At 38.3% G+C, this 14,042-nt stretch overlaps 4 protein-coding genes across 5 annotated transcripts; 3 read left to right on the top strand and 1 right to left on the bottom strand.

Annotated features, from left to right (window-relative positions):
* Positions 1-29: 29 nt before the first annotated feature.
* Positions 30-2,145, top strand: ref(2)P (refractory to sigma P). Its single transcript, XM_033465685.2, has 3 exons — positions 30-380; positions 532-1,556; positions 1,637-2,145. The coding sequence occupies exons 1-3, from the start codon at positions 206-208 to the stop codon at positions 1,976-1,978; spliced, it is 1,542 nt and encodes a 513-aa protein (XP_033321576.2). The 5' UTR covers positions 30-205; the 3' UTR covers positions 1,979-2,145.
* Positions 2,146-2,285: 140 nt separating this feature from the next.
* On the bottom strand, positions 2,286-4,223 carry mRpS29 (mitochondrial ribosomal protein S29). 2 transcript variants are annotated; one of them, XM_076527472.1, is made up of 6 exons: positions 4,018-4,223; positions 3,546-3,869; positions 3,261-3,353; positions 3,064-3,200; positions 2,647-2,994; positions 2,286-2,547 (listed from the first exon to the last, which is right to left on the bottom strand). In XM_076527472.1, the coding sequence occupies exons 1-6, from the start codon at positions 4,034-4,036 to the stop codon at positions 2,536-2,538; spliced, it is 933 nt and encodes a 310-aa protein (XP_076383587.1). In that variant the 5' UTR covers positions 4,037-4,223; the 3' UTR covers positions 2,286-2,535. The 2 variants fall into 2 exon arrangements, with proteins under 2 accessions (XP_076383587.1, XP_033321577.2); XM_033465686.2 differs by having other exon boundaries at positions 2,286-2,552; positions 4,018-4,222.
* A 164-nt stretch (positions 4,224-4,387) lies between these two features.
* On the top strand, positions 4,388-6,705 carry Rbbp5 (retinoblastoma binding protein 5). Its single transcript, XM_033465637.2, has 7 exons — positions 4,388-4,581; positions 4,660-4,685; positions 4,756-4,928; positions 5,013-5,241; positions 5,310-5,765; positions 5,836-6,244; positions 6,317-6,705. Exons 1-7 carry the CDS (start codon positions 4,563-4,565, stop codon positions 6,400-6,402), a joined length of 1,398 nt encoding a protein of 465 aa, XP_033321528.1. The 5' UTR covers positions 4,388-4,562; the 3' UTR covers positions 6,403-6,705.
* Positions 6,706-6,847: 142 nt separating this feature from the next.
* Seipin (lipid droplet biogenesis associated protein seipin) lies at positions 6,848-9,082 on the top strand. The gene is made up of 4 exons (XM_033465638.2): positions 6,848-7,267; positions 7,394-7,539; positions 7,611-8,138; positions 8,207-9,082. Exons 1-4 carry the CDS (start codon positions 7,041-7,043, stop codon positions 8,302-8,304), a joined length of 999 nt encoding a protein of 332 aa, XP_033321529.2. The 5' UTR covers positions 6,848-7,040; the 3' UTR covers positions 8,305-9,082.
* Positions 9,083-14,042: the final 4,960 nt, after the last annotated feature.

The raw sequence follows: 14,042 nt of genomic DNA, 5'->3' as shown, positions 1-14,042 counted from the left end.
CCATTTTGTATTATACTACGCAGCACAATTTTGACGGATACGTACACCACCGTGCTCTACTTATATAAAGCGTCATAACAGAGTTAACGAGACATTAGGAAGAAAAATCGGGCAGGAAAAGAAGGTTCAAGTGAAATATTCGTTAAAGTTTTGCAAGTGTGATTATTCGAAGTATAATTTTTAGCATATACAATAAAATTTCAATATGAGCACAATGTATTTTAAAGCTATCTTTGTACGTATCAGTGGTGTTGCTCGACAAATTCGAAAGTTTGAACATCCTTCGTACAAAAGTCATCCGACTTTTGATGAACTTTGTAATAAGGTAAAAGAAATGTGCCCTCAGCTTTCTGATAAGGATTTTACGTTGTCATGGATAGGTAATGTTTATTATATGTATTTATAATATGATATTTTCCATAATGGAAAACGTCAAAATCAGTATTCGGTATTCTATTGTATCGCTTTTCTGATACGATATAAAGTTACCGATTTCATTTTGCTATTGTCGAAACAATTATAATTTTACAGATAAAGAGGGAGATTCGATTACGATGTGCAATAACGAAGAACTATCGATAGCTATAAAGCAGACTATAAACGAAACATTTAAAAACGAACCTGTTGTAACGGATGCAGAATTTACATTTTATGTGAAATGCGATGTAACTAAAGAGAAGACAGAAATTTCTGAAACGATAGTGCATTCGAATATTATATGCGACAATTGTAACGAGACCATAGTGGGTTTTCGATATAAATGTATACAATGTATAAATTACGATCTATGCATGCAATGCGAAAAATCAGGTTTACACGCGCACCACTGGATGATACGTTTATTAGAACCAGTGACTAAATATGGATATCTCTTAGATTATATCAATAGAGCGGTCAGAAAAAGTGGACTACATTGCGCGGACTCGGATGAGACTATTTTGAATAATGGATGGAATAAAGGATGTCGTAAATCGTGCATGAGACATTTGACTTCTGCGCTAGAAGCTTGGGAACCGTACATAAATTATTCGAACAAGGTAAAGGTAGAAACGAATAATGGTGATGCGGGGTCATCGAAGAAAGTACCGGAGCAGCAAAATACAAAACCGGAACAGAATGGTACGACGTCGAAACAGAATGCTACAACGCCGGAACAGAATGAGACGGCGCCGAAACAGAATAGTACAACGCCGGAACAGACTGATGTGATATCGGAATTAAAAAAGATTCCCATCAATCGTATTCTAGAATGTAGTAGGAATTATTTAGAACAATTGCTGGATGGCGATATTATAATCCCACATTCCTTTCTTGCCGATGGAATAGAACCCAGGGAAAATTCTAAAAAATTACAAAAAGAAGATCAACTGACAACCGATACAACAGCCAATGAAGCATCATCCGTGCCCGATGATACAGTTATGTCGCATAAAAATACAACTTCACCGGTAAATACGTTGACGGATGAATGGACAATTATAGATAAAAATGATGCTTCTGGCATCAGCTCTGCGTCTTCGGTTTCATCTAATTTAAATGTATCGGCTGAAAATAGTGTAAGCCTAAAATAATAAATATATAAAATATGTTTATCGTACTATTAAACTTTGCATTTCATTAAATTTTTTTGCCACAGTTACCAATGGAACCAACTGCACCGATGGCAACTACAGCGACTGCTGCACCACTGATTACTTCAGCAACTGCGTCAACAGGTACTACAACAACTGCAGCAGCAGCAACTACTTCAGTGACTACATCGGCAACTGCAACGCAGCAAAATACATCGCAAAAGATGTATCCTGAATTACCAATAGAACAAAGAACGTACCACCCGAATCCTAAAATTCACTATGCTATTGCAAATATGGTATCAATGGGATTTTCAAATAACGGAGGAGTACTCACTCGTTTGTTAGAATCTGAAAATGGCGATATTAATTCTGTTTTGGACATATTACAACATATACGTTCTTAAATACAGAATTTAAAATTTATATTATATGTAGTTTATATATAATCATTTCCAATACAAATATAAATATCGTTTTTCGAAAATATATTTCACTTTTTGAATGTAGATCGAAATGAGTAAAATGTTGAACAATGTATTTTATTCCTGCAAATAATAAACATTCCTAACCACTTACTGTGTATCATTCGAATCAATAAAATATGTAGCAATATACATTAATTTTTTATTTAAATGACCGAAGAAACAGAATTCTAGAACAGAAATAATAGACTAGTCAAATAGTTGTATACAAATGAAAAAAAAAAGAATGTTATTTTCTTAGTAATCACTTTCATTTATTTTACAGAGGTTTACAACGGAACCAAAGTTCTAGAGGATTTCTATTTGACAAAAGCTCTAATTCCTTTTGTCCTGAAGAACTGATATCTCTAATCCATTTTCTATCTTTATAATATTCCATAATGACATTAAATTCGTCGTAAGTGTAGTTTTCAACGCCAACTGGAACAAAAGGATCTAGAAGTTCAAATCCTTCTTTACCAAGTAAATACCTCGGATATTCAGATTCTCTTCTATTCTGCAAACAAAAGAAATTCAATATTAAATATATTTTATTTAGTCAATGCACTATACACATATATTAGTTAGAGACTATATTATTTATCGCATACCTTATTTGCTTTTGTATCCACTGACAATATTGCAGCACCATTACACCAATTACAGTTAACAGTATTTAAAAATGAAGCGGTTATTGATATTCTTTCTGGTGGTACAAGTTGCTTCTTTTCATCCTTGATCCCTGTGATGTCAGAGGTAAGCGAATTAAAACCATCTATGACAGTCAACACTCTACATTTGCCTGCCATACTGGCTATTTTAAGTTCGTTTACAAGAGCATCGATAACACCACAAGCAAACTTAATTCTTTGTGCTCCAAATTCAATCATATGTAAAAGTGGTTCTCCGCAGTTTGTAGATTCTCGGTAAGACCAAATGTAATCCTTGGAGAGTTTAAGCTAGAAAACAATTATTTCACTCGTATGCGATACAAATCAATGATAAGAATTGTAGAACGTAATACTTACATTGAGTGTTGATAATAATGGAGCGTTTAAATTTTTGAAATAATTTAACCAAACCCCTGCATGTAAGGGAATATCTAGTTTGCCTGGTACAATTGGAGATTCTGGAGCCTCGGTTGGGAACTTAAACCAATTATTAACTAAAAATATTTAATATGTTAATATTTTTGATGAAAATATATACTATTATATTGTTTTACCTGATGGTACATTAAGCACAATAAACTCTTTTGCAAGGCCATAGTGAATTAAGTGCAATATGGTCGATGTTTTTCCTACACCTTCTTTACCATCTAATGTACACGATTATAATAAAAATATAGCTATATATCGATATAATGTATTTTTCATTAACCCTTTGTGGTTGAGAATTTAATTTATTAATATAAGGTCCACGGTGATCTTTTATTTGGAAGTAAATACCCACAAAAGATTAATTATATAGTATCTATTCTTAATTGTAACTAAAGAGTTAAGAAGGATACATAAAACGTATTTATTTATAGGCTTCGAGTAATCTGTTTGTTCTAAATAAGATATAATTTCAATTGCTGGTCTTCTAACTAAAATACCAAACTCTCCAAAAACTTTTATTTGTTGTTTCCACTCATTCGGCATTCCATTTTGAAAGAATTTTTTTATATCTTTTGGTATTGTGTATACTCTTCCCAAGTGAGTTTCAATATGATTTTGAGGATCTGATTCGAATGTACGGAAAGTCTCATTTTCTATATCTTTTAGTTCTGTAGCTAAAGCTGTTGCCAGTGTTCTTCGTCCTCTTGCAATGCATATTCCTCTGACTAATGAATCTGATAAACGAACAGTTTCATAGGTATAGCAACAATTGGAGGAAATGTTTACAATAGTTAATGTACACATGTGCTAATTAGAAATATAAGGAAACAAATTGCTTCAATGTATTATAATAATCATTAAACATAAATAATAAAAACGTACATGTACAAACAGATAACATATTGTCTATATCATAAGTAGAGACACTCAATTCCTTTTGTTAAATAATTATAATGCTTCCAAAATTAATTGAGCAGGTACACAAAACAACGATCCGTCTTTATATATTATATATACATACATACATACATACATATGGATGCGTATGTGCAAACATACACGTCTGTGACACAGAATGCTCACTTGACTAGAGACGAAACATTGATCTTACTCGAAAACTAATTTCCGATAGGCATATGTATGTACATAGTCTACGAACTGACACTACTCTACCGTAGACGGCGCTGAGATAGGAAATCCTGAAATTTTACATCACTGAGGATACTACATATCGTGTGCATCATGAACTTACATGCGGATGCATGCGCAATGCGCACTGGAATTGGATACTGAGAAACGTTAAATTTTCGTTTCTGTTATTTTGTGTGATATTGTTATTGTAGGTTAACAAATGGACATTGCTGTCACAAATAATAACTTTAACAAGTTCTATGTATAACGTAGATACATAAACAAATAAAGCAAAAATGAATTTAGAATTATTGGGTAAGGTCTTTTTTTAAATATTTAGTTTAATACACACATGACGGAGTCAAAATCTAATTGATGTTTTTCTTTTTCTAGAATCATTTGGTCAGAATTATCCAGAGGTAAGATGTAGCCCTTAAAATACATTGTGCTCTTTTAATTTTTTGATCTCAAAATATTTATAATTGTTAGGAATTCGATGGTACATTAGATTGCATATCGTTAGCAGTAACATGTACATTCAACAAGAGAGGAACTCTTCTTGCTGTTGGGTGTAACGACGGCAGAATTGTTATATGGGATTTTTTGACAAGAGGCGTTGCCAAAATCATCAGTGCACATGTTCATCCAGTATGTTCCTTGAGGTAATATAATTTGGAATAATAGTACAATATAATTATGTTACTTTGCGTGTAGTAAATTTTTATATTATTATTCTCATTAAATAGCTGGTCTAGAAATGGACATAAACTATTAAGTGCCTCGACAGACAACAATGTTTGCATATGGGACGTTTTATCGGGAGAATGCGATCAAAAATACCGATTTCCATCCCCTATATTGAAAGTACAGTTTCATCCAAGAAATCTTAACAAATTTTTAGTATGTCCAATGAGACACGCAGCGGTAATGGTTGACGTTGAGGGCTCGCATAGAGTTATACCTCTTGACGACGATGTATGTAAATATATATCTAGCATAAAAGTACAATATATATAATCTAAAGAAATAGTCTTCTATTGCAGAGCGATTTAAATATAGTGGCATCTTTCGATCGCCGCGGAGATTTTGTGTATACTGGAAATGCTCGTGGGCGAATTTTAGTTCTCGATGCAGAATCGCTAACTGTGAAAGCTTCTTACAAAATATCGCAAGGCACTGCCAGTAATACGGCTGTGAAAAGTATCGAGTTTGCTAGGCGAGGATCTTGTTTTTTAGTAAATACATCAGATAGGGTAATTCGTGTATACGATAGTACGGAAGTACTAGCATGTGGAAAAGACGGCGAACCTGAACCGATACAAAAATTGCAAGATCTTGTAAACAAAACCATGTGGAAAAAATGTTGTTTCTCTGGAGACGGAGAATATGTATGCGCTGGTTCTGCAAGGCAACATGCTCTGTACGTCTGGGAAAAAAGTATTGGAAATTTAGTGAAAATTTTACATGGAACTAAGGGAGAATTGTTACTTGATGTTGTGGTAAATAATTAATTTACCGTTTCATTGGCATTAGATAGTTCATAAATTAATTGTTAAAATTTTGATACAGTGGCATCCTGTAAGGCCAATAATTGCTTCTATATCGTCTGGTGTAGTTTCTATTTGGGCACAAAACCAAGTTGAGAATTGGTCTGCTTTTGCACCAGATTTTAAGGAATTAGACGAAAATGTTGAGTACGAAGAGAGGGAAAGTGAATTTGACTTGAGCGACGAAGACAAGTCTGTGGTTCAAGGCGAAGAAGCCCAAGATGAAGAGATCGAAGTTGATGTTGCGTCTATCGATAGGGTTGCTGCTTTCTGTAGCTCCGACGAAGAAATGGAGGATATCGGTTCATTACAATTTCTACCGATCTCACCGGATGTAGAAGATTCGGAAGATAATCAAACAACACCGCACGAACCTCCTATGAAGAAACATCGTTCGCACGATATTCATTTGCAAGGAGCCCCAGTAGATGGTATAATAGTTATAATACACACAAAAAAAAAACTGTAGCGCATTTATTTGAATTGACCGTTTTTGTTTTTAGAAACTCATCCATTACTGAATAAAGGAAAAGATAAACCGACAACCAAAAAAGGGAGACCTCGTCTGGAACATAGAAAGGGGAAATAATTTGAAATATATGTTGTTTTCTATTTTTTAGTATTAACAAGTATTTTACAATGTACATATTTTTTAAAGTACTTCAAATATTTTATGAATTTTGATAATATTTCATATTTATAATAGATATTATGAAATGTGTCACTACTTCCTATGGAATGTATCGCATAACACAGATTATTGTACGCACCATTCTCAAGTGTTTTAGCATTGAAAATCTATATTAGAAACTGTCTTGTGTATGTAAGTATAGGCAAAGCTTCGATTCCTTAGTCTTAACAATAATAAAAATGAATAGTTATTATAAATTGATATATCTGTTATTTTTATAATTATATTTCTGAAAATGTTATTCGATCATCGAATAGATTAGTAAAAATGTCGATAAAAATATCTTCTCGTAAAACCTGTAATGGCATTACATTTAGTACTGGCTTTTACAGAATTAGTAGTGACAGCGCTGTTTCTCGATTCGCGTGTACTGCAATGGATTTAACCTATATTTTAGTTGAAAATAATTTAAAAAGAAGATTAATTAAACGATAAATTATGTAGTTATCTTATCTCATGGAACGATTGCTGGAGGCATAAATAAAGTTGCGCAGTAACGAACCAAACTTATAGCCGAAAGTGTATTAAATTGTACAATGATATTAATTTCGAGGTTGTTGGAATTAGCAAATAGAAAATGGTTTAGCGTTCAAAAGAAAACAACAAGAAGCGTACAATCCGCTAAACATGTAATATTAAGCGGTGGAATGATTATCATTACTGGAATTCTTATTATTTGGTTATCAGTATTTCTGTACACAGCATTTTACTATGCTTACATGCCGAATATGTCATATGTACGGCCGGTACATTTACAATTCAGGTGAGCTGTTTAGTTGTATGTTAGTTGTTTAACTTATAACGAATCGTACTATTTGCACATATTTTATTGCGTAGAAATATGCGCGCTATGTGGAAATTCAAATTAAACCATTTTTTCATATCGTAGATCTTGCAACGCACAGAAAGGGATATGTAGCTTTCCTACGGCATATGTGCAGTTGACGAATAAACAACAGTTGCTTATGGTTGGGCAACCGTATAAAGTAAGCTTGCATTTAGAAATGCCAGAATCTCCTGCTAATAAAGAACTTGGTAACATTTATAAATGTTTCTCTTACCGTCGTTAGAATTATTGGGGCGATTAATCTATAGATCTTTAATAGGTATGTTTATGGTCTGCGCCGAATTACATAGTAGAGACGGTATCATCGTAGAAGACGTATGTAGGTCAGCCATGATGCATTATCGCAGTACATTGTTACATACGATAACAACGTTTACATTGTCGCCTATGATGATCTTTGGTAGCGTGGAAGAAAAACAAAATTTAGTGCTCGAATTGTTTGGTAATTTTGAAGACGATCAGAGCCATCCTGTGACAGACGTATCGATCGAGATACAATCTAGACACATTGAATTTTATTCAGCTACCGTTACGATAAATGCACATTTATCTGGTTTACGCTATCTTATGTTTCACTGGCCAATTTTGTCTGCCGTCGTTGGAATTAGTACAAATTTGTTTTTCATAGCTCTCGTATGCACCCTGTCTTACTTTCACTTCACCTCCTACGAAGATAACAATTACGATAGTTTTAATTACGAAGAAGAAATGAAAGCGAACGAAAAAAAGGGATGCAAAAACAACTCGAACACAGAAGAAAAGAAAGAACCTACAAACGGTCATGATCGTAAGTTACATCGTTTCTTTTTATCATTCTCTGTATAATATTGTTACTAAAATAATCATGTTTCGTAGAACTATCGGATTCATCGTCTTCGGAAGAACCTTTCACATTACCAGACTATATCGACAACGACGATCCACTCTCTTCGCATATCGAACAATTAAACTGATTTACCACGGTAGCCGGTTAAAAAATTGTTTAGAAATTTTCACCGAACGAGTAGGGCTTATCGATATGGCCAGCTTTTATTCCAATTGTTGTTTATACTTTCAACATTCGTCGAGTTCGTGTTTCATCAACGATATTTCTGGCATTATATTATTCGTATTTTGCTTATATTCTTTCGCGTGTCTATGTACGATACGTAAACAGTCTTTAATTCCGCAATGATCTCTTAGACATGGTACAATGTGTAATATTTCTGTCGTTCCAATAATTATAAGCATTTCGAAATCGTTATCCAATCGTATCACCGGAGCGACGATGATTCTGCCTGAGAAAATAATGGAATTAAGTTTTTTTCGTCCGGCACAAATATATTATTTCGCTCTACATTCGCCCTATTACTTTTTCATGTAAACTCACGTCCGTTTCGATTGTATTAGGATTATCGGCCTATCATGTATTTAATATTATATCGTTACGCTTTTGCTAAATTGTTAAACAATTATTAGCGATCGATGCGAAGGCTCTCGCGTGATCGTATCGCTTCGAAATGTATCGCATAGGAGTACGTTGTTGAAGCAATTAAATAATACGACTTCTGGAAGTCGAAGGAGTAATTTTCAACGAGACCGACTCGTTGCGACTCGAGGCTCGGACAGCCGCGCTCGTTGATATCCATGTTTCGCTAATTGATTTTCCTAAACAGCTCGAATAGCTTTTCGATGGAGCGAATCAATTATATTGCTATCGTTTTAATAAAATCGGCGATGTTAACGGAGAAACGTTTTTTCGTTTAAAACTTTCTCTACTCGACGCAACGAATTCGAGCGCGATGTTCCAATATTTTGATGGGAGACCATTCGAAACTCGAGCACTCGCGAAGTCATTCCGAACTTAACCCAATGCCAGTTGGAGAATCAGTTTCTGTGTCGATGTTTCTCCGTTTCCGAGCATTCGCCAAGACTCGCTTTCATTGTGAACGAGTTACAAGAGCTTCTGGGAGTTTCGTACCGGAACGACGTTTGCGATATAGAACGTTTCCTAGTGTCTCGACGGTGTAGCGAATGCTGGCGGGTTAAAGGGAAAGAAAAAAGGGATGGCGGACGTGTGCGCGTAAGCGTCGGTGACTAAAGGGAACAGAAAGGGCTGGATGCATCTTACGCATTCGTATTCGTAAGTCGCGTACACACGGTGCATAAATACTATGGAACCGGTTTCCCGTGTTATCCTGGCTCCGCGCACCGCGGTGGGTTAAAAAGGGGAGCTCAAAGGAGCAGCACGAATTCGTGGGGTTGCCTTGTGTTTCTCTTGGCTCGTTACTCGAGATTCAGACAGGTGTGCGAGCACTCTCTTCTCTTTCTCTCTCTCTCTCTCTCTCTCTCTCTCTCTGCCCCTATCCTCTGCCTCTCCGTTACCCGTGCCTCGGCTCTTCGCGAGAGGATCTCGATTTACTTTAAACCGGCGTTCTCGGCGCATATGCGAGAACCGAAGTGAAACTGCGCCGATCCTTGATCCGATCGGGTCGGGTGTGCAGGAACGAAAATGAAAACTGGATCGATCGATTTCACTCGTTTCGAAGAAAATTGTAAATCAGGCACTGGCACGAATAAAAACCGGTCAACGTTACGTTGATTTTTCTCGGACTCAGGGTCGACAACGATCTAGAAGAACGCGCAGCAAATTTTAAATCGCACGCTTGAACATGAAACGACGACGTCGGGAAATTTCCTCGATCGATTCTCTGACACCGCGGTTAGGAAAAACATCTGATCGGAGATTATTATATCGAGTATTTTCAAACAATAATTGCTTTCGGTTCAAAGTTTCCTTTCAGCTGTGAAATTTGAGCAGCAAGTTTGTAATTTGTAAGTTAAAATTTTAACAACATCGTTCCACGGGTCTTGTGGTTTCGCGAATTCCTCTTTAAGAAAAATCACAAAAAATTCCTTGGAATTTGCGAGGAACAAGATATTCGACATTTCGTATTACACAACTCGACGTATATTTATCCGGACGCTACCGAATAAAGTAAGATCCAGAACGCTATGCCAGTTATTTCAAGGAAGACGGCCGCTTCGAATTAGAAGTGTGGTAGAAACTCGATTATCCGGACTATGAAGAGCGACACGAACGTTCGTTCGATAGCACAGTTTTATAAATGGAACAACTACGGAGCTAGACTTCGTCTCTATTCTCTTGTATGGTAAATCGTTTTGCACGCGGATAGCCTTAGATTTAGCCGATTACGTGTAAAACGTATTTGGTCAACGGAGAATTGTGATATATCGGTAGACCGGATAATCGTACCGACGGTACAATTCTCCGACAATGCATAATTTAACATCGACCCGAACGCTGGAAGCGATACTTTCATTAAAATTTAACCGGATCCGCGTCGTGTTGATTCTGTGAAATATTTTCATTATATTATTATTAAACAAAAGTAACATTGGAAGCGGAGAATGAAATATAATACCAATTATCGCTATTCGATGTATCGGATAAGTAACTTTTTCTAATTAGTCGAATTTTATGGTTAATTAACAACTCGATTTCGGTAATTTAATTTTACATATCGCGTAAAAATATATTATATTATTTGGATTACGATCGTTCGAAGCGAAAAGAAAGATTCGAATCGGCTTCTATGGTACCATCAACTTCGTATACATTTTTCATAAGTTTATCGTCGCTTTTACAACAGACAATTACAAGTTTGTGAAACTCTGAGATTCGAAAACGTTGCTCCACCGTTGTCCGTAGAGAAGTCTACTCGTTTCGTGCTCGACGCAAAATGGACGAATACGTTTTCGAAACGATCGATGGCCCGAGCTCGAGCATTCGTCGCTTTTCTCGCATAAAATTGAAACGGTGGTTTCGTCGCGATCCCGGGTCACTTAATTAGAATCGTTTCTCGCATAGGTAAATGACAAAAAGAAACGAGGATATATTTGGGCTCGTCGAACGAAACGTAGATTTTGCGCGCGCGGCTTATCGACTTTTCGCAAATCGAAGCTCCGCGAAGCTCGATCCGAGAAGCGCCGATTACTCGCGTCGACGTTAAATTTTATCCTGCGCGCGCGCCGACGTTCCCAATTAATGAATGCCCGATCCGGGGACTGAAATTACAAATTTTATAATTTGTTGTACGCGAAGCGCGGGAACGGCTTCGTAAGCCGATCGATTTTCGATAACTTGCTCGTGCACGCGTCGCGAGCAACGTAATCGAGTAGACTTTACCTTTAATCCCTTTGTATACAATTTTAAGCATCGCAGAAAATTTTATAACAGCATTCTTTCTCGAACGCGTCGACGCATCGTCTACCGCCGCGAATTATTTTCATTTTCGAGCGAGCTTCCCGAAAAATCGGTGCTCTACCTCGAAGTTACCTCGAATCTAGGAGTTCTTTTTAAAGTTCCGAATGGCTCGACGAATCGTCTTCGGCTCCTTTCTCGTTTAAACTTTTATGCTCTCGATAACACATGTTATGCGAGCATAACAACGATTGCTACCCTAACGAACGACCAGGTACGCGCTGTGCCGTAATCGATCTCGTCGGTGTCCGCGATTGCTAAACGTCGAAATCGAAGCGAGAAATCTATCGAGATCACCGCGCCGATACCTTCCGTCGCGTATGCACTCCAATGAATTTTTCCGTTTATAAATAAGTAAATAAACGATAATAGCAATTATAATTAACGGCGTCGACGAATATTATACTTTGGCGGTAATTGCTTTATCGGAGCTACCGGATAACGAGATATCGCAACGACGATCGCACGATACAAAGCGCAAACGGAGCCCGACGGGAAGGTCTTCCGTTCCGTGGCAGGGTGATAATTCGATTTTCTTGCCGACGCGACGCGACGCGGCGGGCGATCGTAACGGGGAGACGAGGGACATCGGAGCAACAGGGCGTAGTAAAACGGTTCGACGAGATTCTCGCGGTATTCGCGATCGCAAAAATTCCGTCAAGAAAATCGGCCAGCGACACGCGTCGGTCGTAACGTTCCAGAAACGGTCTGTTCCGCTCGCGTTGGAAGGGTCGCATTGGTACAAAACGCGGACGCTTATCCGCGAATTACGTTCCCTCGACGTAACGCCGTTAGCGAGGTAATTCGATGAATTTCGCAACGTCTTTGGCGGCATGGCGTTTCTAAAATAATTACGCGAGTTTGCGATACAAAGGTGTCCTCCGGCCGGGGTGAGTCGTTCGAGAGCCGGTTGCTAACTCGGTTTACTCCGGTCTGGTAATTTTAAGAAATTCAATCCGTTGGCAGTTGGCCACCGGGCGCGAAAATCTCGTTCGCTTAACCGTCACGAAATGAAATCCAAGCGAATCTAATAAAGCGACCGAGACGCGACCGAGGGTCGCGCTTCCCCGGATTTCTTCGGTTTCCGCTCTATCCTTCTTGGTCGAAACGCTACGCGGATTCCGCAGCCGTATCGGTCGAACCCTGTGTCGCAACGTCGCCGTCGAACGATCCCGAAATTGCAACGTCCGACTCCGAGATCCTGACTCGGAGACGCTTTCGTTTTCCCAAATACGACGCTTAACCGCAACATGTTTCCGTTGTCTCGATCGCCTCGCGAACAACTATCGAACGACGCGCGGTTTATTTTCGGTACTCGGTAGCATCCACGTTTCCGGTTCGGTATCACCGCGATCGTCGACGATCGTCTCTCTCTCTCGATGGTCGACGAGACGACAGGGTTCGGGGAGTTCCACGGAATCGAAGTTGTAAAGTTTCGCGTTAACGTAGCCGCGGCAGACGCTTCGTACCGTGTGAAAACATTTATGAACGGCTGGTTCTCGCTGCTGGCGGACACGTTTTCGTTCGTTTCCGGGTAAATTAAAACGGTGCCGTCGATATCTGCTGGTAGAACGGTGCACAGGGGAAGTCGGCCGAAAGAAAGTTTCTGTTACGTAATTCGAGTAAGCCATATCCGAGACTGCGAAGTGTTCCGCTTTCAAATTGTTTCACAGCGGATGGTTCGGGGTTGGGTTCGGTTCGGTTCGGTATTGGAAGAGGCGCGCCGCGGCGATGGCCGTTGAAAAATAAAGGAATCGACGCGAAAACGATCTCTACTGTCAGGCGATTCGAAGGACTCTTCGGATGGAATTTTACCGCCGTTCCGGCAGTACCGAACGTATCGAGCGTGCTTCGTAACGTTCGTTCGGTTACGTTGCAGCAGCTTTGTTACGTAAATATTTGTTCGAACAACGAGCCACCTATTTATACGCACTCGAAGAATTCGAAATTTCGATCAGTTTCGCTCTTCGCGCGATTCTCTCGCACGGCGATAAAATTAATTCGAGGAAAACGTACGAAAAGCTCAAGCTTCTGACTTTCAAATTTACGAAACGAATTCGGTAATAAAAAAGAAACGTTCGCATCTCTTTACCGCGCGATTCGCGCGACAATCGCATCGCTCGTTGTACGATATAAACATTTTTTGTTATGTCAACGTGTACGGGCCTGAATTTTTCCGGCACTTTCGACGAAAAATGTCCGACAAAAAAAGATATTTCGCCTGGCACCAGGCGAGGAGAATAAGAATACTCGGAAATCTGTCGGTGACAAAGGCGAATAGAAATGCCCCGTAAATATAAATAATCGATACACGAAGATACGAAATAGCCTCACTCGCAGGATTTTATAGACGTTCTTGGACGCGTTTGGATCTATGAAACCCTCGTTCGTTGTTTCGACGGACGGTCGCAACGTTCTCAGGTTTGC

Source organism: Megalopta genalis, unplaced genomic scaffold, assembly GCF_051020955.1.
Source record: "Megalopta genalis isolate 19385.01 unplaced genomic scaffold, iyMegGena1_principal scaffold0023, whole genome shotgun sequence".
NCBI classification, from domain to species: domain Eukaryota; kingdom Metazoa; phylum Arthropoda; class Insecta; order Hymenoptera; family Halictidae; genus Megalopta; species Megalopta genalis.
The sequence above is the reverse complement of the archived record's forward strand: the minus strand, read 5'-3'. Positions and strand labels throughout refer to the sequence as shown.

Excerpts from the sequence above, each read along its gene's own strand:
- Seipin (XM_033465638.2), top strand. The coding sequence starts at position 7,041 with ATGATATTAATTTCGAGGTTGTTGGAATTAGCAAATAGAAAATGGTTT. Across the intron at positions 7,540-7,610 it reads TCCTGCTAATAAAGAACTTG|GTATGTTTATGGTCTGCGCC; the intron begins GTAACATTTATA and ends GATCTTTAATAG. Across the intron at positions 8,139-8,206 it reads ACCTACAAACGGTCATGATC|AACTATCGGATTCATCGTCT; the intron begins GTAAGTTACATC and ends CATGTTTCGTAG.
- Rbbp5 (XM_033465637.2), top strand. Across the intron at positions 4,686-4,755 it reads TTGGTCAGAATTATCCAGAG|GAATTCGATGGTACATTAGA; the intron begins GTAAGATGTAGC and ends TATAATTGTTAG. Across the intron at positions 4,929-5,012 it reads CATCCAGTATGTTCCTTGAG|CTGGTCTAGAAATGGACATA; the intron begins GTAATATAATTT and ends CTCATTAAATAG.
- mRpS29 (XM_033465686.2), bottom strand. Across the intron at positions 3,201-3,260 it reads TGTGCTTAATGTACCATCAG|TTAATAATTGGTTTAAGTTC; the intron begins GTAAAACAATAT and ends AAATATTTTTAG. Across the intron at positions 2,553-2,646 it reads TGGATACAAAAGCAAATAAG|AATAGAAGAGAATCTGAATA; the intron begins GTATGCGATAAA and ends TTTTGTTTGCAG.